The sequence below is a fragment of the Accipiter gentilis genome, chromosome 13 (genome assembly GCF_929443795.1).
Source record: "Accipiter gentilis chromosome 13, bAccGen1.1, whole genome shotgun sequence".
Taxonomy (NCBI): domain Eukaryota; kingdom Metazoa; phylum Chordata; class Aves; order Accipitriformes; family Accipitridae; genus Astur; species Astur gentilis.
In genome coordinates this window covers 3,493,817-3,521,554 of record NC_064892.1, presented here as the reverse complement: position 1 = coordinate 3,521,554, position 27,738 = coordinate 3,493,817, and the positions used below count along the sequence as shown (strand labels likewise).

The following is a 27,738-nucleotide window of genomic DNA, read 5'->3' as shown; positions in this document are numbered from 1 at the left end:
TAGAGTACATAAGGCTGGTTATGATCTATGTCTTCAGAGTGCCCCCATAACTGTGTTTAGGGCACTTTGCTGATTAATTAAAAGAGCTTGATGAAATAACACTGTGACCTACAAAAATATTAAGTTGAATAACATGAGATGGAACTATAAAGTAAGGATTTATATCGCAGAGCTGTCATGGGCAATGTAAAGCAAGTTATATCTAGGCCTTGTCTAAGCTATTTTGATAAGAGTCTGACCATCCAAACATTAATGAAAAAACTAATTTCTTTCCTAATCCATATGAATTGACGTTGCTTTTAAAAATGCACTGGCTTTCCCTCCCTACAATTCTTATAATTTAATATAAAGGGATTGACATATAAAGTGTAAATATTGTTGAGTGCTCATGAAAATACTGTAAGCTTTTGCAAGATGAAAAAAGCACGAAGGCATCAACCTGAGTTCAAATATGAAGGATTATTCAGATTCTTCAGCTTTCAAACATAGGATTATTCAGATTCTTTCCTTATGATGAAACTCTAAAGCATTTAACAAACTGATCCTTCAATCACAAATTTTAAATTAAAATGTTAAAAGAAATGGGACTGCTAACTAAAGGATTACTCAGGTATGTGTTTTCAGATGTTAAGTCATGAGATAATTTTCAGAATGACTGAGGCTATGTGTAGCAATAATATCAGTGAAATTTGGAGTGCTGTCAGGACAAGAAGCAAAAAGTAGCATAGGTTTATAAAGGCCTGCAGAATACACAGGATAACCCAAAAGTTCCAAGAGATAAATTAATGTATTTCTCAGAGAATGTGTGACATCATTTTAGTGTGTTAGTATGACTTTTATTTGCTTCTATCTTGGTTTACCGGCCAACTTACACAAGTTATGTGCATTACATCAACTGGCCAAGTAATACAGTATGATTTATTTTATGAAAACACCTTTCGGTTTTGTATTAGAAAGCTTTTACTTTGAAATGCTGACATTTCATGCATTTCCTTTATAACACCGAATTATCCTACAATATCCACTATTTCATTCTGCTTAATGAAAGGACTATTTTCTCACTGCAAGACTCACAACAGCTTATGTCCTTATCGAAAGAATATTTTAAAAACAGCACAATGCCCTTCCACAAAAGATTTCTTTTCTTGCAAAATGACCTCTGAATCCCTGGAAAAAAATGTGCTTGCATACGCTCTTTCTAGCATCACTATGCTGAAGCACAAAACCGCTCCATGAATCCTGGGGACTGTCATTTGGAATGGCCCCTGTGCAGGGCACGCACATTCGCAACGGGTATTTTAGAAACCAGTCCTTCTTCTTCTTGTGACATTTATAGGAGGATCTGCCAGCAATGGACTGAGCCTCACCTTCCAATGGCTTGGGTAGAAAATGAGCTGCTGGTTTTGTTTTCTTCACTCTGTTTCCTTTCATGACCTGCCCTTCTTTGTTCAGCCCCAAGAACCAGGCCCTCCCGGACTCCTGTTGTCTGTAGAGCATGGACGAGTAGATTACATAATAATTTTCAAAAACAGACTCCTTGAATTTGCACTCTGGCGTAAAAAGTTCCTGTGGGAGGAAAAGTAAATGTTACATGATGTCTCGAACGTGCAGCTTCTGTTTTGTTAACTTACAAATACCTCTTGATAAGTTTGATATACGACTTATAAAAGAAGGTTCTGCTTTGAGACCTGGAGATCTGTCTTCCTCTAGAAGACCTCCAGGTGAAGTTATTTCACCTCCCATGGATGCCTCTCTTTTCCCATCTGTGCAACAGGGATAGTATATTTTCAAAGTAGAGAGGAAGCGACGGGCGTAAAAACTCTAAAGTACAGGCATAATTATTATTGTGCTTATTTTTCTGATAGGATATCCTTGTAATGATTAAGAAAGTCTATGCTAAAACATCATTAATGAGGAAACAGTTGTTCCATTTGAACATACTAAATGCAACAAATTCCCTCTATGGTTTATAACAATTAATATTTGAGGCTTAAAAATTGCTGCTACCAACATATTAAAATATATATCATTTTCCAGAGTCCGCATGGCCTGAAACACCACAGGAAGACACTATTTTGATGTTCAAATTTCTGTACAAACAAAAATAATTCCTACTGACATCCTCAGCGTTCATCCCCAAACTGGAATGCTTTTCAGAAGTCACATTCAGTAAAAGAGCAATTGTGCTAAACTCTTACCTAAGGTTAACCTAAGCACAAACTTCTGTAGCCTAGTAGCCAAATAACAATTTAAATAGTTTTTTTAAAAAAATAACACAAGTAACAGTAACAAAATAAACAGCGTGAACATATGTTGAAACAGAGTTTACATAAAGCCTTTGAAAAAAACCAAGCAAGTTAATAAGCAAATAAAATTACATTTAAAATATCATGAGAAAATAGGATTCCGTGTGAATGTGATTTTCTGTCTTTGCACCCATCTGCTGAAACCTGTGGAAGATCTAAGACATAAAAAGGAGGAAGTAGATGTGGAAAAGTGGACGGTAGCTTGCTAAGCTTTCAGGGCACAAAGGTCTCAGCCCTGAATCCTCTTTTAAACATTTCTTTCAGTTATCTTTTCCAAGACATAAAAATCTGGAAGTGTCATATATTTTCACTTCTCCATTCACAGTATTTTTCTTTTGCTTCTTTTTTGTTTTCCATTTCTTTTTGCTCCTGGCCCCATGCAGTACTGAGTTAACACTCAGCAGGTAAGGCATTTTCAGGGTCTCTATGCCATTCCCAGCTGCTTATATATTGCAAGAATTTCACAGCTGTTTCTGTCAGAGATTTCCTTTCTGGAAATCAAAGTCCTTAAAGACACAGTTCCCCATACCAGAAAGCACAGACAAAGTACTTTTCTGAATCTGCACTAAATGTCACTTAGTGCACAACTCAGTTCTCCTAGTATTTCGGGGTACACACTATTTGTATCACCACGTCTTAAGTTACCACCTGTAAGCAAAGCTGTCTTGACGGACACCAGGCATACTACTTGCCTTCGCAATTATGGAGCATCTTTTAACTTCAAATAAAAAGAGTTAGTGTATTTTATCCCGCCGCAGACTAAAAGCAGTTACTAAAAGCAGCAGCTGGGAAATAGTTTGTGAACCTACCCTAAAATAGGTTGCAAGTACACTTAGTGTCTCTGGGTCACACTCATTTACAGGATGCAAAAAATACTCTCTGACATGTGCCATGGCCGCCTTTTTGCACTACCGCTTCTTTACTGCCTCTGTGCACAACTATATATATATAGACACATACAGAAATGCAAATACAGTCTGTACTAGAGGCACAAAAAACTAAGGACAGGAAATACCTTAACTGCACCTTCTCCTTTGCCACAGGGCTTTTTCTCTCTCTGTTCCAAGACTTTAAGACATCTGTTGTTTGTGTTACTCTCCTTTCTCCTCCACTGATTTCAAATCACAGTAGGGCTCAAGGAGACTCAAAATAAAACCAGAAGGCAGGGTGGCATGCTAGAGGGAATGCCTGTTAAAGCCTCGCACAAGCATTTACATGTGAGTCATGTTCCTCAGCTGTTGAAACAGCCGAGCTAATCAGGAAATGCCTACACGACTCTCCTTATTACCTGCTTCACTGCAAAACCGCTACCCCCTGTGTTCCCCACTAAGTTTTACTTCCTTGTAAAGCTCAATTACCATAAACACTACTTCTTAGCCAATACTCACTTTTTGCTATAAACAAAAGCTGTTTTTCATTCCGTGCTCCTCCGTACTCGAGATGGTTGGCTGCCTGTAAATGCTATTTGTGGGTTTGCACAAACAATATCCATTAGGACACTGAAACAAGATTCCTTCAAATCATATCCCACCCGAATCAAACCTGGCTCTTCCCCTCTCATTTCTTTGGCACGTACAGTAGTGTTTCGGACAATGCACAGCATATGAAGCGGTAGGTATTTACTTTACCCAGCCAAAAAAATGGATGATGCCAACACAGTCACTTGGCTACTCCTGGATGCAGACTGATAGACTGGGCAAACAGGCATCATTACTGCCTCTTAGTTATGAAAAGCATAGCAATTGTCTGCTAATTTTTTTAATTATTTTTTTTTGGCATACGAGGAAGAGCCAAACCTGAATACTGTATTCTGCTCGACAGTACTGCAGCTATCCTACTCTGGATGTCTGGGTAGCGTAAGTGCTTTGGATAGCTTTGCATTCACCCAGTATATCAGGATCCAATTCTGCCTGGGATAAAATCTCAGTCAGAAAGTCACTTAAATATATGTTACATTAAAGCAGGCTAATAGTTCTGCCAGTGTGGAAAGTATTCAAGATGAAAATTATGCACCTGACGATGACGACGCTGAACTGCAACCATCAGTTCCTGCTAGGAAAGAATTAGTCAGAAAGGGACTTCTGAAATGGGCACTTTCCCTGGGACTCAGGTTGAAACGAAGTATTTCTAAGTTAAGAGTGACGTCTAAAGCCTTGCCTCAGACACCATCTCAGCTGGCTGAAAAGCTGTAAGCACCTGTATTTTCTCCAGTAAAGCAGCCACGACACCTAAAATGCTGTGTCTGCATGTAGGCCAAATCTAGATCTGTATATATAAGGCTCAACCCAGTAAGAACTCTCAGAAAATGACTAATGTGCTAACAGCGCCGGCTTTAAAAAAAAATCATCCACAGATGACTATTCAAATCCATTGCTGGAGGGAAAGTCAGTACAATGGTATTTCATAAGAGAAACTCGATGGTTAGGGCACTCCCCTAGGCTACCTGCCTATCTGTATCCAACCTGAAGGAATCCAAATCTGCATCTGGCTGACATGAATCATTTAGATCTTCCCTGCAAGAATGACTCTTTGAGTAGGGCGGTCTTTACATTTTCTATTGGAAGTGAATGAACGAATTGCAAAACCAGACATGACTCGCAAACAAGAACTTGCACTCAGGATTTCTCTTCCAAGGTCAGTGCCCAGATTTAACCTGTAGTCTTACATAAAAGGTTGCTTTCTCCTGTCAAAGCAACATTTGAAAAATAAAGTATATACCAGCTGCCAATTTCCAACACCCCAGGAGTGGGCTTTGGCTGTAAACTGCAATCTGATACAGCTTCCTGGGTCCTAGAGAAGTGAAGGATGTATTAAATTGCACCTTGCTGAGAAGAATTTTCACTTGGATATTTTTGGCCAGCTTCCCATCAAGCTTTTGCTTGATGTGAGTCCTCTTCGGAGATCTTTTAATTCTCCCAGTTGCTGTAGCACTAATAAGTATCACAACGCACAGGTTGTGGGTTCAAACCCCTGGAATCACTGGGGAGTTCTTAGTTTTGGGGTTCCCACCAGTGTTGCCAAAACTCGAGCACTGTAGTATTACAACATAACAGAGCCTTAGCTCATGGAGGCATGCGGTGGTGTCAGAGTCTACTTTCATTTAACAACAAAACACAAATGAAACAAAGAGAGCCAGTATCCACCTCGTAAACTTAGGAATGCCTGAACGAAGGAGCTCAGGTTACCTGTGTTGTCAACACGGAGATATAGGGATTGTTGGAAAACAATTCAGACGACAACTGAGATTAATTCCGTACCAAGTAATGTCTTTCTGTCAGTCAGAGGCTGAAGTCTGACATGATGAAGCTAGGCCCCCATGCTAATCAATAATACAGCACAGTAGCAAACGGCTATAGTTCAAAATCAAAGTACAGCAAACTTTACTGTCCCACAAGTCATTGAGTCAATGGAAATATTTGAATGAGTTATCAGTGTAACTCCTGACTGCTGGGCTTTCACAGTTTAGTCTGTTCAATTTAGCTAGGTTTAATGAAGCTGCACATATCCATTTGTAGCTGTGGTCTTTCACTTAAAATAATCTGCACAAAGTATGGAATTCTTCTACTACAGCTCTCAGAAAGAAGAAATCATTATGAAGCTACGGGTAACACACCTATGCTGCAAACCACAGAGTTGCAAAGTAAAAACTAGAATGACAACACAGCTAGCCATATAGCTTCTAGATATTGTTTAAAAATTACATGAACACCTGCAATTTTAAACTACATCTCCATTAAGTCAGTCGATCGATAGTGAACCATCAGGGCTGAACAAAAAGTAACCTTCCACGGGACAGCGTAAGACCACCTCTCTACCACGCTCATCAAACCAGGCCGTTCCAAGGACAAGGGCTTTCACAGAAGTTTCCTACCTTCCGCTCCTGAACCTTCAAGCCTCTTTAAATTTGTGTTTCATTCTGAAATATAGGAAAGGAGGGTATCGTTCTAGTTACAGCTCACAGAAGTGACACAGCTAGCAGTCAGCCTCTTGAACTGCAGCAAGCAGCAAATAAGGAGGCAGTGGATTCCCCTGGAGGTGGGCATGACGGGACTCGGTCATCACACCAGGCAGCAAAAACTAGCTACAGCTTCTTGGTGCCAAGCAGAAAAAAACAACCGCAAGACAAACTCCAAGAGATTGCCAGGCGAGGAACAGCCAGTCTAATCAAGCACTGTAAAAAAACCCCTGATACTATTTAGTATTTGCACTTAGAAGTCCAGGTCATGGAACAGGACCTCAGAGCTTTGGAAGTACAGACCAAGTGGAGTCTGCCTGATGTGAACGCCTTTCAATCCAAATAGCGATTGATACAGGGCAAAAAAACCCCCACCAAATATTCAAGCAATGATATCAACATGCCAGTAGCTGGTTATCGAACTTTTTTTGTAGGAATGATGACAAAGGATTTTCAAGGAAAGCCTGGAGAGACGACAACACCAGGTCTGTGGAGGCTTATGGGCAACTTCTGCAGAGTGAGAAAAGCAGCACAGAGTCAGCAGAAAGGTATTTGGGGGGTTAGAGGCTAGCAACACGGGAATTAAAAGAAGGAAGTAACATTTTAATAGTGGATAGAAAGGTTGGAAATGACTCATGAAGAAGGGCCTTAACGTTGAAAAGAAGCAGTTCGTGTTTAATGAGGAGAAGGCACTCAAAAGAGAATAGAAAGACAGTTAAAATAACGAAGCCAGGAAACGAACTTTGTGGCAGACTTCTGAACAGAGGTGCTGGGGGTAGCACTGTATTTGTCGGTGCAGGAGGGGAGGACGCTGGAGTAATCCAGGTGTGAAATGACGAGAGCCCAGAAAACAGCCGCAGTGCTGTGGAGGGGCAAAAGGCCGTATCATAGACGTATTTATGCAGCAAGACCTGCAAGATCTGGAGGCTTCACCTGCACATGAGAACTGCAAAATACCTGAATTGATATTTCTCTGACTTGCTGCACATTGAATTAGGTGAGTTAGACTACCTTCTCATGGTATACCTATTTGACAAATGCTGGTGTAAAAGAATAAAACAGACTTATGCAAGATTTCCCATCCATAGCACCAAATTTTTCCAATTCTTAAGCTGCCCAAAAAGCTACAGTTCAAAATTATCTTGTTCAGGAGTTCCTCTTCAAATGGCAGAAAACCCAGAAGTACGTGGTTAGGTACTTTATGGATTAAGGAGAAATTGGTATTATGTTCCCTGTATGTTCAGAAGACATTTAGCTGATCTGGGCCCAAAAGCCCCCTTACACAAACGTAATTTTTAAACATAAACCCAAGCAAAGTTGGCAGAATTTTCTATGTGCAAACTGGCCAAGTAAGATAGCAAGGAACATGAGGCTTTCGCTGCCACTACAAACCTTGCAGGGACTTCACTAACAAAGCTTCAAAATAAAAAGCAGTAATAACTGAACCTGCTGCTCCTACAGCCGCCCCATGAAAAGCATCAAATGCTCAAAAGTTCATTCACATACTTTCTAGAGTCTTCTGACAGAAAATTTCCTTAATAGACTACAACAGTCAGAGAACACCATTATCGGCTCTTCAGAGCTAGTGTTAGATCTGTTCTCTGGAAGATTCCTAAACATGTGCACTTTAAAAAAATAAAATTTTTTTAAAAAAGGAAGGACTTGATATCATGCAGGTTAAAACCAGGGATGATTCTTTCTGGTTAAAGAATCACTGAGAGTGCCGTAAGGATGTCAGTGTATAAAAGCAAAACTTTTAGCTATAATTCCTGTCTCTCATTTTTTACTTTTTAAAAGACCCAAAGATGTGAATATCACTGCTTGTAAAGAAACAAAACACAACTTTTGAGTAAATTTAGGCGAAAGTAAATGTAAATCAGTGCTATTGGAAATATTAGCACTGATTTAACTGGGTTTCTAATTAGGGAGGATATGACTGGTAATGTTAATAATGTAGCAATGCTTTTATTCAGGTACATTTATGAGCACCTAAGATAAGGTCATGAATAAAAGCCATATAGCATACAGAAGGACAAACTAACAAAAAATAGCTTGAACAGATTTCTGTGTGTTTAAGACAGTATTGGTCGCAGCAGAATTTGGCTTCATTTTCTGTCCAGATTGAAACAGAACATAAAACAGCTTGGATTACAAAAACTTCCTTGTTTCATAACAGAAGTGTTGCTTTGCTTACAACTAGCAGCTATGGTCATATTAAACTACAATTTATTAAAGGCAATAATATTTTGTATGGAAGGCAGAGCACATACTCATCACTTCCATAAACTTACCATTTGCAAGACTAAACAATGATGTCAGATAAAAGCATATTTGAAACGATAACTTCAAGAATGATCCCCAAATACTACTTATATACACTAGCCAGAAGCAGTCTTATATATGTCTCTCCCCACCCACACAGAAGTTAGTGTTATATCACAAGAAGTGCTCAGGTATTTATGTCCTTTTGATGGGTACCTACAATTCAGAGTCATCAACTCAGTGGGACATGGCTGAAATAGAACAAAATTTCCTTGATATAAGCAGTTCTGATACAAGTTATTTAAGGTTGTGCAGTTCGACTCCAAAAGTGAACGAATGTTTTTGAAATTAAGCCCGTCATGCAGATCTGAATTATGACCCTCACATTAGGAGCGAGTGAATCAAGGTTGTTTAAATTTGAAAGAAGGTTTGGGGGAGCAGCGTGGAAAAGGTTACTAGTTTTTCAAACAGTCTTTATGGCATTTATGTGCCAAAACTAGAATACTTCGAGAAAAGTTCCAAGAGAAGAACTGCTAAAATAGTGTTGCCTCACCCGAATAAAAGCAGCAAAATGAATTTTAGAAATATTAGCGATAAGCCAAATTTGTAACTATGGGTTTAGGATGGGCTGCAACCCATCGACAGCCATCACACGTTATAGCATATGGTCAAGTATATTATCCTCCCTCATCCTCACAGACATATAAAGGAGGGTGAAGTTATTTTTCTGCTTCAGTCCTGCTCTGAACTTTCACAGAAATGAGTATTTTCTGGCTTGAGTACATCCTTGGCTTTAAAGAAAATGCAGTCAGAATCTTTGTACCAGTGAAATGAGATATTCTTTCTCCAAGAGCGGAGTCTCCTCCCCACCTCATCCTCAGCACCTAGCTTCCCTCAAGATTCAAATTTGCAGTAAAAATCTGCTTGAAGGCTTCAGCTTTAAACGTCAACTATAACTGCTTGCTGTATCAACACAGAAAGACATCTTTATCTCCTGTACAGCATCTGTGAATAAAAGAATTCCAGTGTCAACAAGAAAGGCGCACACCCCAAGGCACGACGGAGAGAAATTGCCTGCATTGTAGGGAATATTTTCTTCCACTCCCGTTATGGGATGTTTTGGAGATCGTGAGTAAACCAGCCTATCTTTGCCAGTCGCTTCCACTCAGAACGACCATAATTCATCAGCTTGGAGACAGCACCAGGTTCTCAGATAGAAAAGGTCAGTGCCAAGGGAAAAATGGGACAGCACTAAATTAAGAAACTGAAAGGAAGGATTTAACAACATAGCTGTTGAAACAAACCACGATGGGCTGGGGAACAAATTCTCATCCAGTCGCCCATCAATCCGCCGTTCTGTCCCTGGATGAATAATGCAGAGGGAATACAGAGTACTCTCACATATAGACCGAACCTTTCCAAATGACAGTGGCATTTTTTAACACAGTTTTATCCAGACACTTACAGTCATTAGTGTAGACAATCTTCTGTAATCCAAATGCCTCAAATAATATAAACTATCATGAAAAGAAGCAAAATAGTGGTTGAAATTACCAAGTACCCAAAAAGAACCAAGGAAGATGACTTTTTATTACCATTTACCACTCACGAAATCTCTGCTCCTCTGTAATAGCACTGAAATGCTGGATAAAGAAAACCGATTCCAGTTTTTGCCACTGCATGACTGGTATATTAGCATTAATTAGCTACTATTGCGCAATGCCAGATGGGACGGTATATTTTCATAGATTTGGTGTTATTACACAGTATTTACAGACCTCCCTGAGTATGATAGTATGACATGTCCATAGCTATCTACAAATGCAAAAGTAAATATAAATAGATGCAAATTCAGAGGTATTTTTTAAGGTATACTTTAGACTCTTTCAGTTCTACATGTTCCTTCCAAAAGATGTGTGAATTTATGAAAGTTTTAAACGGGTGTCATTTACAAGCTGAGAAGCTAGAAAAAGTTGCAAGAACACTCAAGTTATAAGAAGTGGCCTACTTTAGTGTACTCTTTTTTTTTATTCCTTTTTTCTTTACAGTTGTAAGCTTGTTTTTCTGCTTGCAGCCTTTTTTAATGACCTCTCAGTGCCTGAATTATACTGCCTAAAGAATCAACTATTATAAAAAGACTGGGGCTGGAATGAATAAAACTCAGTTAGGGTAAGTCAATTATATTAATTTCTTGCTAACACCTCTTTTTTGTCCTTCTGCTGTTTTATGCTGGGTGTTCGTAAGAGGAACACGAGAGGCAAGCCCAGGACCACTGAAGGCTGGGAAGCAACGGGACCAGAGACCACTTTCAGATGTTTGTTACTTAACTCTTGTTATCCAGCAAACACACGATTTAGGAGAAAAACAGCAATTCTTTGCTCCTTTCACTGTGCATCTTCTCGCCCAGCTTTGTCCTTCAGCTGTGGAAGCACTGCTGTAAGTATTCAACAGGTTTTCCCCATTTCCTTCCAAAGCAGCTTTCACATGTAAAGACAAAGGGCCCTAAATCCATTCTCTGTTCTCCTTCCTCCTCTCCTTTTCCAATGAGAAGGTAGAAAATGATGGACGTCAAATCTTAAAGATGGCCAAAACCTGACAGGCTGACAGACTCTTAAATATTCTGTACTGTTTCCTGTTACACATTTTCATTCTTTCATAGAGATGGATGTCTACAGCGCTGTTTCACTTAAACTTAAAAAGTCAATGCACAACAGAGTGCTGCCCACCACATAATGTCTGTCCACAAAAGCTAACAGAGGAGCAAAGTTGCCTGTCCCGAAGTTAATGAATATAAACAAAAATCTTGAATTTCTTGCTAGTACTTTGAAATGCAAGTTCAGGAAATATTTTTTTATATATGCAAATAGTAACTTTCACTAAAAAAAGTCTCTTTTCACTTAATATATTTCAGTTCATCCAGAGATCCAAAAATATTTTCCTGTTATTATTTAATTTTCACAGCATCTACATAACTGTTACTTCAAATATCCATTATCAGAAGAACCTTAAAGTACAGAGATTCATACCCACATATTCAAAAACTGTATAGCGAATCAATACCAAAGACAAAAAAAAAAAATCCATTCTGTCTCCTGTTTTAACTAAACAATTAAGGGGAAATAAAATGTCAGCCACGAAAAGGTAATTTTTGGAATGGTATCACACCACTAACCAGTCAGAAGTGGCGAAAGGAAACAAGTCAGACACTTTTGTGTATATCGCTATATGTTAAAAAAGCAGGAACTTAACATATCTCATTAAATAGGAGATGATTATGTGCAACTCCTAACACACACTCAGCAGTGATGCTTGTTTTTGTTATGGATGGGTAACAGCAGGATGATTATAGATACATCCTGATGCTCAGACAAAATTCCTCTTTTAGCAACAAGCTTATAAAGGTTGATTATGAGCAATGTGAATATATAGATGTCTGGCAAAACCCATAAAGGTATGAAAATCAGAGTGGCAGCAAAGGATTAGGGCTTTTTATTGTGTTACAAAATGCATTGCAGAACTGCAAAAAAATGTTTGGAAATAGTTTTACCAAATAACATTCATAACAACAACAAACAAAGCAAGATTTTTATCCACAGCTGCTGGCAACTGAGTGATAATCAATGCCACTACTTGCTCAAGGTGTTAGAAATCTGACAATTTCCCATAAAATCAGTTAGCCCCTTGCTCTCAAGCCTCTGCTTAACTCATTGTCTATTATAGCACATTCCTATAGGTGTCCTGTGGAAAGTCAAAGCTTAATATTGCATGGATAACAACATATTGATCCTAGAGCAGGTTCAATCTACTCATGAACAATCCTGATGAATAATGAGATGTACGAATATCCAACTTCTAACCCTTCTAATTTGCACCTGAGACTGCAAATGAAAAAAAAAGAATAATTGCTTTTTTTTTTTTTTTTTTTTTGCCTCTACAGAACTCTAATGGGAGGACTGACTCCTCTATATCCTATTGCTTTCCAGCAGAATGTATTATACCATATCACACACCCAACAGGTTTTGCAAAAAGAGCCTCAGCTGTGGTGAATACGTTTCCAAGAAAGCAGTGAGGTTTTACTCAACATTATGGTTGCTTTTACTGCTGCTTGGAAGTGAATTTACATCACCTATGTTCCTGAGAAATGCAGGATCTTCCTCTTTGCCAACATGGCATTAAAAATGCATTATCTATTGACCTGAGTGGCTAATTGCAAAGATAAACTGAACTATAAAACATATACTACTATTGAATTGTGTGTAAAAACAATTGGAAGCATAGGCTCAAGGTCAAAACTACAGCCTACTCAGAAGAGCAAGTCAATCCGTAACCCACCGTTGACTGGCAAAAGAAACACAATCAGTATACATATTAAGGTGTTCCCTACTACCTCATCTGCAAGAAGCAGGAGTGAACTGCTGAATGCAAAGAAAAGAGTGTTTTAAGGTCTTACAAACAGCCTATTGATTTCTAAAGCAAAAAGCATGGAGGTGAAAATATCAGGTATTTTCATTTCCAAGTCCATTGAAAACACAATTCTTCACCGGTTCACCAAAGCTGAGGACAGTTTTTCATATCTTTCTTTCCCAAGAAAGGTGTGCATCAAGCCATACTGCACAGAAACGCTGAACCGCAAGGGCTAATTCAGAAATGCTGGAAAAAGGCTGAACTTCAGCCAGGGACCTGGTTACCCCGGCCTGATGCCTGGTGATGCCTCTGAAGTTACCAGCTGCCTTTTCAGAGAGCAACTAGTTTACCTGTGGGTTAGGAGCACTAATTTATCACTTAGTCCCTAGCTCTGTAGACCCCAGTGGTCCTTGATAACTCCTGTAACTTTCCCCTTACACCTTTTTTCATTGCTCATAATTTACCTGAAGAGCTTTGGGGTTGTTTCCTATACACGCCCGTTTTCTCCTTCGCCATGGCAGTGAGCCTATGCTCAAGTCTGTGCCCATGCTGAGGAGTTATTTCTCGTGGCCAGAGTGTCCTCATCCTTCGTGTCCACCTGCCAGCTCCAGCTTCGGACAGAGGCTTTTCCCCAAGCAGGGAAATTCAGACAAGAGGACGCACGCACTCACTCGTACTCACATCCTCACACCCTATGTCTTAATTCTAAACTTCAGCATCGTGGCTGAAGGCAAAGGACGGATATCCCTAGATTACCTGCCCATGGAAGAAGTTCACCAAAATTTCTGTACTTGCTTTTCAGATGATATCCTGTCATTCCTCCCCATTTTTTTTGTTGATTTGTATTTACATGGCTGTCTTCTTTTCTGTATGTGCACAGGTCTTGCAGACATTAAGAAAACCCAACAAAACAAAACAAAACAAAACAACAGAAAAAAAATTAACAGAATCAAAAAAAGATCTAGCAAGTTTGTTATTTTGAGAGAAGCTTGGAGCAGGGGAAAAAAAATAAAATATCAGCACAGAAAAGAAAAAAGTGTCCCACCAGTAGACTATGCCTTAATTCCTCCAGAGCAAAGTTCCTTGTAATTACTTTTCCTAGATAGGCAAACTGTTCATTGACTGCTCTCCCGTCGTGAAGTACTGACCACACTTTCGTAAGATTGTGCCTCCTTGCTTACAAGATTGTGGGATTTTTTGTCTTTTAGTATTTGTTGATCCACGTTCCATTTTTCTTGTCCATTTCCTTCAAGCCATTCAAGAACCTTTTGAACTGTATTTTCTCTTTCTTTCTCCCACAATAATCAAGCCATCAGCACATTAAAGTGTTGCTACGGGCCATACGAACTCCGTTGTCCTGAGAATGTCACAGTGATTGCACGCGTTTTGCCATGCCCACATACGCTGAGGAATGCATTTATTTACCTTGACCTTAAACTGACATTGAATAGGGCAAAGATATGACTCCCTGCTTATACGTTCATCTTTTGAGCTATAAACACGCAACTCTCTTATCCTCAGCTTTATCTGGATTTCCAATTTCTCCCACTGTGTCCCAAAGTCATTGCATGGCATGTATTTGTAAAATGTATCAAAATTGCATATATATTCTGCTCTTATTCCTACTGAATTAGTTCACTAAGTACTTAAAATTAAGCAAAAATGCAGATAAAGCACCTATGCTTAGACTTAAATTCCTGTTCAATTTGTTTACATTTCTTTTAGCTTCTACCCCTTACATTGGTCCACCTAGATACAAGCAGTCCCATGTAAGCCTGTGTATAAGAGCCTATTTTTCAATACTTTACTCATCACAAATGAATTTGGTCCTCATGCTTGTATAAATACAGAAATAGAGATGGATGTGTTCTTTTCCCCCCCCAAATTCCCAGTACTGCTGCCTTTGTATTGTCAACTGGTGATTTTTTTTCTTGCTGCTCATCATTCCTTACAAAACATGTTTTTCAACCATATCCTCATCAAAAGGAAAGTTAAAACAAGCAGACTTGAAACAGGCAGCCAGAAAAGGAGACATCAGATTTGTTGGATTTTTTTTTCCCCTTTTTTTCACAAAAACATTTGCACCTGCTCAGACAGGGCAGGCGGTGAAAGATAAGCACCATGCATATGATTCACAAATATGTTTCACCGTATGGAAAGAAAAGATGGACCAGAGAAAAGGGGAGTTATTTTTCCTGTTCCACAGTATTTTTAAATGTCTTTTCAATAGAGTTGAAATACACCTCTCATTTGCAGAAAATATGCTAACACAAGATGTCATTCAATATGTACATTCAATACCTAAATAAAATACCACACAGGACCTTGGGAATAAAGGAATCAATTGTGTATATCTGTATAATAAAACCCTACATTTCTTCCACATAGGAACCAGAATACGTTCAATATTGAGGTAGCCTTTAACTCGGAGGTTTAGATACACAAGCTCCACTGAAGAGGCAAGCAAATACAACTTTTCGACTGGGACTCAAGCAGCTGCTTTGACTCAATGAAGGTCAGGGCTGATCTCACCGCCAGTAACCCGCAACGGCCCAAGAGGGACCGCTGACCACCACGGCTCCAACCACTGGCACATCCCTGACAACAAGGGGAGCCCACAGAACTGGCTGGTTCTGCAGTGGAATAAAGTGTAAATGAGAAACACGCTTTCTGTGGCCATGATCTCCAAGGGCCAAGACAAGGACAGAAAGCAGACACAGTTTTAAATGCATAAAACCAATGTTTTGTAGAAGAACAAATGAAAGAGTGGACAAAGAAAGGGAGCTTTGACTGTAATAAATGGAAGATTTTCCAAACTATTTTCTGTGTTATGATGCCTTGTTATCTTTCTTCTTCTTCTTTTTTTTTTTAAATTTTTTTAAAGAGAAATTTAGCTGTGATTTTTAACCTATTTCCTCAGGACTTTGTTCATGCCACTTCCATTCCTTTGCAAGGAATTTAGACAGCTACTGAAAAAAAGCACTGAGTTTAGAAACTATTATTACCTATTACCCTTTTCAAATATCTGATTTCTATAATGGGTTGAGGATAGAGTTGTGGGAAAATAACAGTAAGGAGACCAAGTCTGGTCACAGAGGGTTGGAGCTGCTGTATTTCATGCATCAAAATTGAGTTTGCAGAGGCATTACAGGAGAAACCAACCAACAGAACATGCAATTGAGAGTATAAAACTTACAGCAGGTAACACCCCTCTTCTTCTGCCTCTTCAGTTTGTCTGTCACGTCTTTTTAATTGTTTGGGCTTTTGGCCTAACTAGAAGCAAAGAAACAAGCAAAAAAAAAAAAAAAAGCCAAAACATCTAGCTATTTTGGAAATGTGAGCAGCTTTCTACTACATATTTTACAGTGTTTTAGTACAGATATATCCCTTGGCTAATCCAGGTTTAATTCTTTATACACTGAAGGTCTCAAACAGCTGGAAAAAAGACAATTGTGATATGTTCTTGTTAAGTAATTAACAATCATCTATCAGACCTCTTAGTGCTTAAAACAATATGACAGCAGCAATTGTGCTGGTTTTTTTGGAAACAATCACACACGCTCTTAATATTAAGTAAAAAATAAACATTTCTTTTTAAATCCACATTTAAACGGAGCTTGGTTCGTGGTACAATTTGTGTGGATTCCTGACAATGCAACATCTCCTTGGCATTTAAGACCCGGTCATCTTTACCGATACATCACCTTGCAGATTCGGTATTCCACCAAGCATTCAGAGGTGCCAGTGGGAAGCACCAAGATAGCTGGGAAATCTCCGGGTGCCGAGCAGGTAGTTTGGCTGCCAGGAACAGGCTGTGAAGTTCCAAATGAGACAGCTCAGGGAAAGAAGAAACCCTCTCCTTCTGGCCGTGCACTGACACCGTGCTCTGCCAGCAATTAGAAGACGAGCGCTGCTGCTGCTCGTGTGCGTGCAGGCGTGTGTCGCTTCTGCTGCTTCTGGGAAACCAGCAGCAATTAAACCGATGCTGCCAGCAACTATGAAATCGGAGGCATTGGATAGACCTGCCTGCACCAGTCACTAATTTCAGAGAATGAACTTTAATTCTCTTATCTCCTTGCATGAGACCAAGAATTAGAAAACGGGGAGCCACCGTGAATTGTGTCCACAGTTTCTGCTCAGGCGCTCAGTCCCCAGCAGTTACAAGAACATGCTCTTTACATTGTGTGTCATTTACACTGGTAACAAAACTGGTGTTTCACAAGAAGACAAACAGAAAACCCTTTTTCCTTATCTTTTTCTTTTTTTTTTTTTTTGAATTTCCATCAAGCTTTGTATCTTCAAAGGTCTACACTAGTAAGTCCACCCACCATTGCTAGCAAATAGGTTGGAAAAAAGCCTTTGGAGTATATGTTATAGCTAGGAAAACCTGAGAAATTGAGATTAAAGCTGCCATTCTCAAAGGCGGTCTCCAATTATGAGATTATCATTTTAGCAGTGATACCTGGAGGCCAGACGTTCAGCTGCACAGTGCTGGCCAGCCCCTGCTACGCTCTCAGCAGCCTCAGCGCTTCTGAAAATCAGGCGAGGAATTTCGATGCCCAAAATACACAACTGTGGAAACCTACAACTATGGAAATCTACACATCAACGATTTTCCCTAAACTCACAAAATCAGTCCCATTTTTCAGTCCAGCTAAAACACACCACTTTGCCAATGTTATGCCTCCTCAGGAAGCCCCAGGAGTGTTACCCCTGTGCTGCCCCGTCTATACCCGCTGCACAACGCTCAACGCAGAATTAGGTATTTCGCCATCTAACTTAAAACCAGACAACATATGCAGATCAAATGCGATGCAGTGTTGTGGTTGCAAATCAACCCCCAAACCTATTTAGCATGGAGGTGAAAAGATCTTCTGCTGGTGTTTCAGCAGTGTAAGTGTTTAAGAAAAAGGGAATCTGCTAAATGAGTTTGGAGGACAAAGTTTGCAGGCAGGATAGCATGTGGAGAAATTCAGAAGAAAAAAAAAAAGGTTCAAACTTAGTGTGGGAAGACCTGGAAAAAGAGGAGGAGTGGACATGGGACAAAGTTGTGTGATGAGACTACAGAAATTCAGAGAAAAAGCAGTACAGGTATTCAAAGGGCTCAGCCATATGAATTGGAAGGAAAGTTCATACGGGCTGAGACACTGGGTAAATGCACGTGTCCAAAAATGCTAAACATACAGGACGGGTGGGCCTGAGGGCATCTTGCTTCTCCAGTCCGGACACGCTGTGGCCCTTCAGACCCATGCAGGACACTCATCTAGATCTGGGAAGTGAAGGGCTATGTCCATAGGGCAACTAAGTTGCCAGACGTTTTGCAGCCTGTGACCGTAAAATTAGGCCAAATTCTGTGTAAACCACTTTTTCAGAGCTCTGAAGCGAGATGTGTATTTGCTCACGCTGACATCCAGGGGAGTACCATCCGCCCCTGGCCTCAGCCGATCAATTCCTATTACCAAAGCTATTTTAGAAACTGAAATTAAGTAAATGGAGCCATGCTTACAAAGAAAAGGGGGAAAAAAATCCCCTCTGCTTTATTTTTCGAACCTATCACTGCCTCCAGAATGCTATTGAAGGTATTTCATTATTTGCTCTTATCAATAATAACAAAGAGGTGCAATATTTGAGAAAAAAATTACCCCTTCTCTACCCACACAGTGTCTGTCTCTTGCCTGACACTTCTGAGGCTCACGACTTGTACAACACCCACAGTCTGCATACCTTTTACCCAAGAGTTATCTGGTGCCTCAGCTTGTGTATCTATTAAACGTAAGACTGACTCAAACCTAATTTACATTGGGCTACAAAGCAGAGGTAAAATTTTGAAAAACTACACTGCTTGGGAAATTGATGTAAAAATACTCAGGGTCCTCATTGGGGGATAAGAATTAATGTTTTACTTACTTGGCTCTGCATGTCTCATAAAAGCGTTTAAAACTGAAGGTGAGTCGTTCTCTTCGGTTAAACTCTAAATTTTACATTGAGATTAAGGGAAGAACTACACAGCTACCCCGGTCAGAGATTTCACCAAGTACCAACCAGTAAATACACGACACGGCTCTCCGGGTGTTCACATCAGCCCAACTCCATGCCCACCATCACCTAAAAGCGATTGCCAACGTGTAGAGTGAGCGTTGCCTCCTCCGGCATTCGGCACGCTTTGGGGGGGATCAGTAGCAGGGAGGGAGGCAGGAAAAAAACAAGCACCGTGCCCAGATGCAGGCCGGTTTCTTCATGTAAGAGAAAGGAAGAAAATAAAAGAGTGAAGAATAACAGGTAGTGAAAATAAAAAGCTTGCCTGTTTCATTTACTTACACTCCTTTCCCTGGACTTTGTAGTCTTCTTAGGGCTTCTTCTTTAGGGCTTCGAAGGCCCCGAAGTCAATTAAAGCCCCGAATGTAGCATAAACAGGTCACACCGTGAGGACACTAAAGGGATGTCATTAAAGGTAATTTCTCCGGGACCAGCCTCTTCCCCTGGTCCCTGCCCAGAGGGTGCACAGCCAGCTCCCCGTTTTTGGGGGATGCCCAGCCAGACCCTGGGTTTTGGGGTCTGCTTGGAAATCGCCACAGCAGATGGCAGCGGTAAGCCATCACCTGAGCCCCTCAGAGAAACCATCGAGCCGCGATGGACGCTCAACGTCGGTTGCTTTGGTGTTCTTCCAGGCAAGCCCGCCAGCCAGGGTGGGTGGGTGAAGGGTGCTGCTCCTGGCTGGGCCACAGCTCAATTTCTGAATATTAAAATAGACTCTCTCCCCCTCCACTGAACCTCAGCGGATACCAGGCTTTCATTATCTCGCCCATTTCTTTATTATGCTTTTATTAGATTTCGCTTCTAAAATCATGTCCTCAAGCAACTGAATTTTTACATCTTTCTAACTTACGGGGAGTGGTTTTGCTCATATGTCACTCCTTGTTTACATCTCAGGGTAACGGCCTTCTGTAGGTATCGCCACAGTTCAAAGTCAGTAAATTACCACTTGTATTTCACAAAACATGTTTTTCTCTCCTGACAATTTACTGCTTCAAAAGGAAAACAGAAATACTAAATGGACAAAAAGGGGGAAATTGTTCTTTGATAACATTCTGGTTTACACGCTTTTACATGAAAGGCAGTGCAAAAATTACAATATTAGCATAATCTTCTCTATTTTAATGGCATGAACATTTTTCTGACTTGCTGAAACCTCTACCAGGAGTCAATCCTCAGGGCCAATGAGCAGAATGGCAAATAGACAGAGCATATTTCAAAGCTGAGTAAAAGTACCCCTGAATAATTTATAATCATCAATGTTTTATTTGTCTAAATATAATATTTATGACTCTCATTTATGAAATTACTTAATGAAACATAAAATGTTTATAGCTCATAAGCTATAATTTATTTTATTAAAATGAAAATCAGGAACATTCAATTACTGGTACAGATAATCTTATCTGAATTGAATCCCTATTGCTGGGCACTCTCTAATTCTTCCTAAGGCTCAGAAGCTGCAGACACATTTCTTACAGAGCAACTGTTCTTCACGAAGAATAGAGAAGCCTTACAGCACCCAGGAGAGTGCTTGTTATATTTATTTTACACAAAATAAAACAGCAGTCTTAAAAACTCCCCACCGCCTTGGATAACAAAGCCCCAACCAACAAACACTTATAAAGATTAATAACCTTAATTAGTATACCTGACATTAGGAGGACACTCATATATTTAAACTAAAAAATATAAATAACTGTACTTCATAACACCGTTATTTGAAGATAGGAACTCTGTGAAGTACTCCAGGTTCCTATAAGCAGATACGGAGATGACCTCATCTAGAAATGCCACTGATTAAGTCACAGTTGAAAACTGCCAAACCACCTAAATTTATAATCCAGAGATTTGAAACCTAATGTAAGGCAAAACATTTCTCTCCTATGCTTTCATAGCGGAGATGTTTATTCCAAAGTGATAACTGCTTTCACAAAATACTACTCTGCATGAGTAAGTTAGCTGCATATGATGTGAGTGACAGTGAAGGGAACTAGGTCAGCTGTGCTGTTGGAAAAAAAAAAAAAAAAAAGAGAGAGATTACAGCAGCTCTTCTAAAGCCAGAACACAAATAATGAAGTATAAAAAAGGTCTTAGATTGTTTTACAGTTTTAAAAGTCCCTTCCTATTGTTCCATTAAATTTGTATTTTATTCTGTGTTTCTGTTTTTCTCATACTACAAGTTAATCCAACTTTTTTTTTGTGAAAAGCCAGATCCCTATTTCCTCAATGGCAAAAAAATCTCGCATTTCATTTATTACAGAGCAAGTGTTATCACCTGATTCAGTAAGTCAATACATTTAAATATCTGTTCTGGCAAAGTAATGAGCCCTTTTTCCATACTAAAAATTACATATCTCCTCAAATACAATCCCTTGCTAAAACATTCCCTTCTGCTGCGTCTCTCTTCCCTAAATATTGCCGATACCAGGTTCAGCATCACTGCTCTGTCTTTCTGAGCTCATCTGAAATCTGAATTAGATGAGGTTCTTCCTCCAGCGATGCAGATGTGCTTCGGTTCTTCTGTATCTTCCTTACAAACACATTGAGAGATATTTTGGGCTGGGACACAGTTTATCATGATGCGAATCTAAATATACGAAATAGTGCATGAGACTGAAACTACAGGATACCAGGCAGTAACCTGAAGAAATCATTGATTTTAAGTTCCAGTTCATGAAACTGATTTACAAGTGCTTGTTGAAAGGTACATGAAACTCCTGAAGTAGAACAGGCAGTAAATAACCCACCCAACGCACAAAACTCTTTGCTGTGTAGCATTAAGTGAGGCACTTTTTGGATTTTGAATGCCTCGGTGCTTAAACATACCAGTGATATAAAAAGGTGGTCAGAGATAATGTATTAATGGGAGATAGAGATGCTACCACTTCTAGCTCAGAACACAGTGCTCAGCTGCAAGTCCAGGTTTCACTGAACAAACTAGAAGCACCACACTGTTATTGGGTCATCTGGCACACCTTCTTCCAAACGTGAACATCCAAACCCACAACGATGTCTGCCTCTAGGTAAGCATGGAATAACATTAAAATCATTATTAAAAACATTTGAGATCCTTTTTGTTTTCCCTTTGTTTTTTGATCTCCTTATTAATTCATCAAAGTTTTCATGCGTCTCTCTACAAGTAAAGGGAGAAAATTATAAAACAAATCTTTTTTTGTAATCACAATGTTAAAAACTTGGGTTTGACGAGAACCAACATAGTAACCATGCTGTATTGGGTTTGTGTGGCAAGGTTTTGGTAGCCAGGGGGGGTGTGTGTGCGTGTGTTACAGGGGTGGCTTCTGTGAGAAGCTGCTGGAAGCTTCCCGCGTCCGACAGAGCCCACACCAGCCGGCTCCAAGACGGACCCAGCACCGGCCAAGGCCGAACCCATCAGCGACAGTGGCAGCACCTCTGTGATAACATACTTAAGAAGGAATAAAAAGTTGCAGGACTCACAGAAACAGCAGCCAGAAGAGAGGTGTGAGAACATGTAAGAGAAACAGCCCTGCAGACACCAAAGTCAGTGAAGAGGAGGGGGAGGAGATGCTCCAGGCGCCGGAGCAGAGATTCCCCTGCAGCCCGTGGTGATGAAGACCCTGGTGAGGCAGGCTGTCCCCCTGCAGCCCAGGGAGGTCCACAGGGGAGCAGATCTCCACCTGCAGCCCGGGGAGGACCCCACGCCGGAGCAGAGGGTTGCCCGAAGGAGTCTGTGACCCTGTGGGAAGCCCTCGCTGGAGTACATTCCTGGCAGGACCTGCGGACCCATGGAGAGAGGAGCCCACGCTGGAGCAGGTTTTCTGGCAGGACTTGTGACCCTGTGGGGGACCCACGCTGGAGCAGGCTGTGCCTGAAGGACTGCAGCCTGTGGGAAGGGACCCACGTTGGAGAAGTTTGTGAAGAACTGCAGCCCATGGGAAAAGACCCAGGATGGAGAAGTTCGTGGAGGACTGTCTCCTGTGGGAGGGGCCCCACGGTGGAGCAGGGGCCAAGCGCGGAGTCCTCCTCCCCCTGAGGATGAAGGAGCGGCAGAGACAAGGGGTGAGGAACCGACCCCAACCCCCATTCCCCATCCCCCTGTGCCGCTGGAGGGAGGAGGTAGAGAAAATTGGGAGTGGGGTTGAGCCTGGGAAGAAGGGAGGGGTGGGGGAAGGTGTTTTTAAAATTTGGTTTTATTTCTCATTATACTATTCTGATTTTATTGGTAGTAAATTAAATTAATTTCGCCCCCCAAGTCAAGTCCATTTTGCTCATGACGGTAATCGGTTGAGTGATCTCTCCCTGTCCTTATCTTGACCCATGAGCTTTTAATTACATTTTCTCTCCCCTGTCCAGCTGAGCGGTGGGCACCTCACCTCCAGCCAGGGTCAACCCACCACACCTGCATTGACTCACAGGCTCATTAACCTTTTATTTACCCAAACCCCTCATCTGTAGTGTCACTGCTGGGTCAGGCTGAGCAGACGGTTGACCGATCCTGGGTAATTCCCCACAAGGGAAGAACCGGTGTAAGTCTTGTGGCAGAGCGGTTTCATGAACCAGCCTGAAAGCACCCACAGCTACACGGTGCAAATACATACCGAGGACCCAACAAGAACTGCATTTCTGTCATTGCAGATCTTCTTTCTTAACAGAAGATGAATGCAATTAGCACCAATGATGAACACAACACAGGACCATCAGTCCTAATACTCTATTTAATCCTACAGCAGAAATTGGTGTAAGATCGACACGTCATTTAACGCCCACAGAGGGAAATTCCTGCAAAGAAAAGCTGTAACACCCCCTGGGATTTTACTGATAGGTAAATGAGACCTCAGTACACAGAGAGGTGATGAGCAAAGCCTTGGGAGAGGTGAGCTAATTTATTATATTGCAAAGTATTGTTAAGAGCTACCTGCTCAGAAGAGCTCAACGACAGAAGGGGCTGCGTGGGGGACGAAGAAGAAGGATGAAGGTATGTCCCCTCCCAGTAAACCCTTCATGCTTACTACAACCGCAAGAGTAAGAGTGAAATAACTGGTTTCCCCCTTCTTCTCTGGAGGGGAAGGAGACCCAGCTGTGATTTCCAGAAGCTGAGGCCGTTGAGGGTGGCCTCGTTGCTTCCATCAGAATAACTCGGGTTAAAGAGACCTCAGAAGGTCCAATCTCCTGCTCGAAGCAGAGTCAGCTATGAGAGGTGGCTGCTCAGGGCTTTCTTCTGGTATTAGTTTACTTTCTACATTGGTGGTAAACCACTACCGGAGAATTTAAACTCTCCTGTAATTAAAAGTTTTGGTTTCCATAGCTGTTAAAAAGACTCTGAGCAGGCAGACACATAGTGCTTGGAAGGCAAGAGAAAATTAAACTAAACTTGATCTTTACTATCTGTTTTCAGATTTTTCAATTTTTAAATCAATGATTTCCAATGACTTGGGAGGAGCAGTGCAGTACTGTATCAGCAACAAAGTGGTGCAGTGGTACATTAACAACTTACTAAGGCACTTCCAACTGAGGCCATATTTAAATTGGCTTTTATCAGATGATAATTACTGTACTGCAATGCCAAACTCTTTAAATTCCAAGCGTTCACTTTAAAACATGTGAAATTTCCTCCAAATTAAGTATCTCCTCTTAACTGACTTACCAAGAAAAAAAAGGAAGAGCTAAAAAGACCATCAAGCAGGATCTAACAATCACAGAGACCCAGTATTATTAAAAAGGGTAACAATGCTCAGTGAAACCAATGCCAAACAATACTAAAGTTAATCAAGAAATTGAAAGTTACTTGTTTTAGCGGCAATCCATACACTCCACATGTCTGTAGACATGTCTTCAGTCTACTTCTGGTGAAAGTCAGAAGCCAAATTCTCAGCCAAAAAAAGACATGCCACCACTTTTTGTTCAGATTGTTTTCCAGGTTAGTTTTACAGCTAGAGAAAGGAATTACTATTTTTAAAATATTAAATTAGTGGACAGAAGAGTAAATAATTCATTTTCTGTACATTGTACTTGGTTTTGGTTTGTGATAAACTTTTGCAGTATGTCAGCCTTAAGACTCCCACTCACCATATTGTTAATACCCTTTATAGTACCATAAGAAATAGAGACAGAATTAACCTACTGTTCCACTTCTAATCACTTACCACTTTTAAAACAACATATGGCTGAGGCTGAATACATTTTTGAGATTTCTGTTTGTTTAGCAAACTTTAATAGCAGCTTAAATTAATCTTTCCTTTAAATTCTATCGAGACTACACTTAAGTATATCAGTAGTATTCTAACGTATTTCAATCAGAACCGTGTAACACCAAGGCAAGATTTTGCATTATGAGTTATTAGCTGCATCACAGAACTGAGCAAACGCTGCTGGAACACAAGCAAAGGCAGATCCCGAGATCAACAACCCCGCGACAAGTAAAAGCAAAGGCGTATTTGCTTCTTCAAAATACCCGCTCAGAAAAAGCACTCGAAGGCTACCTAACTCTCTGTGCTTACCTTCTCGTATTTACTCCTTTCTCTCCACCACTCCTGCTTCTTTCCAGCGCCCGCACCACCTCCCCACCTGCGCTTCTCCCTTTCCTTAATGTCACTTCCAGCGTTCTGTCAAATAACAGGTTTTTACCCGTAGCAATACTCAACAATGAAATGGATGGGAAAACACAGACTTCTTCCCTACCCAGCACTTTGTCCGGACAGCAAGAAATAAATGGGAACAACAGGACAGAAAGGCGCGGGGCCCTTCCTGACATCTCTTCCACAGCCTCAAAACTAAATATTTACTGTGGTGATTTTTGAGCCTGGGATATAAAGCCTGTCAAGGATTTTGCAGCATATGTGCAGCATTTCCAGTACATGGAGAAATAAGCTTTGTAATGACTTACAGTCAGAGACTAGGACTGTTGCCAATCTTTATTACAATTTTTTCAGCGCAGAAAAATGACTGTTTAGGAGACAATCACGCCACAGCACTTGAGAGCACATTTGGCTACCAAAAAAAACCCCCAAAACCAGGACAAAGCAGTACAGTTGTTTTTCTGAAAGTGTGGGAGGGAGCAAATGAGCATCTTTTTTGGAGCACATAAGGAGAAAATTCTCAGGTCGGAAGCAAACCAGAGCGCAGATGTATACAATTTACAGTGAAGGAAATAAAAGAACAGTAGGCTATTGTAAAAACGGAGCCGCTCTCAGCTGAAGTACATAAGCAGCGCAGCAAGGTTTTTGTCCTGCAAATTTCTGAGCTCTCCCGCCCTAACCTATAATGAATATAAGTGGATAATATGCTGCTAACTCCACGAAACATAAAATTGGTCTCTTTCTGGGGCTTTTGGACAGCTTCAAAGCGTTTTCTGCAAGAATAACCATCCTGTGTCTGGTTCGCCACGCTAAAGATTGTTCAGATCTCACTCTTGGCAGACTAGGGTAAGTAACTGAAATGAAAATTATTGCTCAGACCCTACGAGGTGCGAACGAACCGCTGCGCTACTCAGCAGGCTTCCTGATGGTTTTAGTCAAACGATTTCGCAAATTCAAAACGCGGACTTTGGAAAGGATCAGCGTCCTCTCCCCGAAACCTCCATCAGGGCGCAGATGAGCCCGGCCCTCGGCCGAGACGGCGCACTGAGCGCCTGCGCGCCGAGACACACTTTCGTGGAACTCCCGGAGCAAAGCATCGCACACTGACACATTTTGCGAGCTGCCCTATATTCTTGAGAGTGTTGACGAAATAAAAACATCTCGCCGCTTGACTTTTTCCCATGCTAATCCACGCTGCTTGGCCAATCAGTGTGAAACTGAATAGCTGATGGCATTTTTTTATGGGGGGAAAAAAAAAAAAAAAAGCCCAAATCTGGGGGCTAGCAGGACTGTGCAATTGCTCCAGGAGGCTTTCTGATGAGTCATTATCCAGCTGTCTGAAGCTTTTGGCAGCAAAGACATCAAAAACATATTACGACTGCACAGCTTTCGCTCTGGGTCCTTGCTCCAAATGATTTTTTTGCCTCTATGTACTGCTAACTACATTCTTTGCAGGATATTTATTCACGTACCGCTAACTACAATCGTCGCAGGATATTTATTCCCTTGGCATTCTGCTTATACCGCAATATTAGACAGCTGTTGGGTGGCCTGGGATGGTGCTATTCAGTGACAGCGGTTGTAAATGTCACATTTCCTCAGACTACATCTGCATCAGCCAAATTTTCCCGCTTGTCGTTTTTTTTCCACACATGCCCTGAGGAAGAGTTTCATCTCAGGCAGTGACCTACATTAGGGCAGGCTGGCTGCCGCAGCCACGGGGAGCACCTTTCGGTGCCGTGGCTGCCTCCCCGCTGCTGAGCTCCAGCTCCGACTGCTGTTTCTCAGGCAAAGTTTCTCGCACCCCTCCAGTCTTCCAGGAAATAACCCAAGCCTTTTGGAAAAAAAAAAAAAAAAAAAAAAAAAAAAGTGCGGGAATTATTCAGAAAAGAATTAATTACTTTATAATAGTTGTCACTAAAGAATGCTCCACTTGTGCCAGAGAGACAACAAAAACCAAGCAAGGGTACATATACTAACGTATGTACATGTCTGTTTAGGGTGTAACTACTATCAGCACACACTCCTGGAACATAGGGCATATACTAGAGTATATATAGCCAGTAGTAATGGATATATAGGATCTTTTTTGCATAGCTTTAGTTATCCAGTCTTCTTGCATAGCCAATTGCGAGAAAGATGTACCTTCACAGAGCGACCCCTTGCAACCTATGATGTTGGAAATAAGTAGGATTAATTGCCCTCTTAGGACATTTCTTC

General features: G+C 40.9%; 1 protein-coding gene across 2 annotated transcripts in view; it reads right to left on the bottom strand.

Moving 5' to 3' along the window:
* Positions 1-27,738, bottom strand: part of FGF14 (fibroblast growth factor 14) — a 411,791-nt gene that overhangs the window by 3,634 nt on the left and 380,419 nt on the right. For both annotated transcript variants that reach the window (XM_049815680.1, XM_049815679.1), the window contains one exon: positions 1,368-1,566. In XM_049815680.1, coding sequence (XP_049671637.1) covers positions 1,368-1,566 — 199 coding nt within the window. The remainder of the gene's footprint in view (positions 1-1,367; positions 1,567-27,738) is intronic.